The sequence below is a fragment of the Buceros rhinoceros genome, unplaced genomic scaffold (genome assembly GCF_000710305.1).
Source record: "Buceros rhinoceros silvestris isolate BGI_N320 unplaced genomic scaffold, ASM71030v1 scaffold10723, whole genome shotgun sequence".
NCBI classification, from domain to species: Eukaryota; Metazoa; Chordata; class Aves; order Bucerotiformes; family Bucerotidae; genus Buceros; species Buceros rhinoceros.
Window position 1 is genome coordinate 12,477 of NW_010403046.1, and position 1,690 is coordinate 14,166.

The following is a 1,690-nucleotide window of genomic DNA, read 5'->3' on the forward strand; positions in this document are numbered from 1 at the left end:
AGAGTGAAAAAGCTGAAATGTAGAGGAAGGACTTTTAACAACATCCAGTCTTTTCCCTTAGGCTAGAGGATATCTTGAGTATTTATTTACTTTTAAAGGAAGCCACCCTGTATGACAAGCTGTTGTGTTACACTGAAGGCAGTGTTAACTCTCTCTTTCTGAGGAAAAGAGATAAAATTAGTTGAGATGGAACTGGAACTGTTGTTGTGGAATCATCTTTGCTTGAAAACAAAAAACAAATACACAGAAGGAGAGGGAAGAGAAGAACAGAGATAGCAATTGCAGCTTCTGTTTCTTATGCTTTTAACCCCCACCGTGCTGCTGTAGAAAGACTGTCTTACCAGTCACACCGCAGTCTGGCCAAACTGTACCACCGTCAGGTCAAGCCATTGCCTCCTGCTTGTTTTGCTGTGTTGTGGTGGGATTTTAGGTTGGTTTTTTTTATTGGCAGGTTCACATCAGTCTTGCAATGCTTCAGCCTTTGCGGCCAAGTCGGGCTCTTATTCAGTAGATGGCAGAGAGCAAAGGAAAAGAAGAGGCTAGAAACTTGAGAAAAGAAGTAACAACAAGAGAAGTAACACTTCTCATCACACCTTCTAATTAGTCTGCAGGACTTAGCGAGAGCTCGTGTGAACCCAGCAATGTCATCTGGGTTGTTTCCTCATCTCTGTCTGGACAGGCTATATCTCTCAGCATCTGGATAATCAAGGAAACAGCCAGAGGGTCAACCAGGGAGATCAGACTTACTTTGTCCCAACCATCCATTGTCCTAGTATCAGTGCCAAATTAGAGACCCCTACAAGCAGTGATGGATGGAAAAGCCATAAAGAAATAAGTAATTCTGTCCTGAAAGCGGGGTTTGAATAATACACCATAAATGAGTGAGGGGCCACATGCTGAGAAACCAGAATAAATACTGAATACCTAAACAGCTATTAATGAGCATTGCCCATCTGGTACACTGGCTGAGGCAGGGGTCCTCTGAAAAATAATAGCATGTGGCCATGTAATTTAAGAACCATATCATAATATATATGCACAGCTAGGTCGTATTAAAATTGCCTAGGCAACCTTTGTTCTTATGTATCCTTAATTTTGGAGAGCATGGCTCCACAAAATTATTAATGACATTTTTCTCTAGGACTTTGGAAGCTCTACACACCAATTTCATCTTCGGTGTAATATTGGCCTGTATAATAATAAAAGCACCATTTTAGGAGTACAAGTGAGGGTTTTTTCAGGGTTCTGTAGCAGCAAAATTTTAACATTTTTCTTACTGAATGATTTCTTGCATTTAGTGACATCGAATACAAGGAAGAAGCAGTATAAAAGTGGAAAATAGATTAATTAATTGCAGGTGAATATAAATAATGAAACAATTTTCAAATGATTTAATCACTGGTAGAGTGAAATAAAAGTTGAAAGACGGGGATGTCACATTACATTGCAAACGGTTTCCAGGAGCGTGAATGCCTAATGCAGAAAACTTGCCTTAAGAGATCTACTCTTTTTACAAATGCCTCTTATCTTGCTTGCAGACTGCAGCCACTCTGCCCCATCGATGGTCGATTTGGACCCCACGGCCAGGACGAAATCCCACTGCGAGCTCTGCAGTTCAAGCGAGGGCTGCTCCATGAATTCCGAAAGGGCAATGCCACCAAGGAACAAATACGGCTGCACAAACTGGGTC

At 41.3% G+C, this 1,690-nt stretch overlaps 1 protein-coding gene across 1 annotated transcript in view; it reads left to right on the forward strand.

Moving 5' to 3' along the window:
• The window catches only part of HS3ST5 (heparan sulfate (glucosamine) 3-O-sulfotransferase 5), a 5,858-nt gene that overhangs the window by 3,057 nt on the left and 1,111 nt on the right, over positions 1 to 1,690 (forward strand). The window contains exon 2 of the mRNA XM_010132850.1: positions 1,539 to 1,685. Coding sequence (XP_010131152.1) covers positions 1,539 to 1,685 — 147 coding nt within the window. The remainder of the gene's footprint in view (positions 1 to 1,538; positions 1,686 to 1,690) is intronic.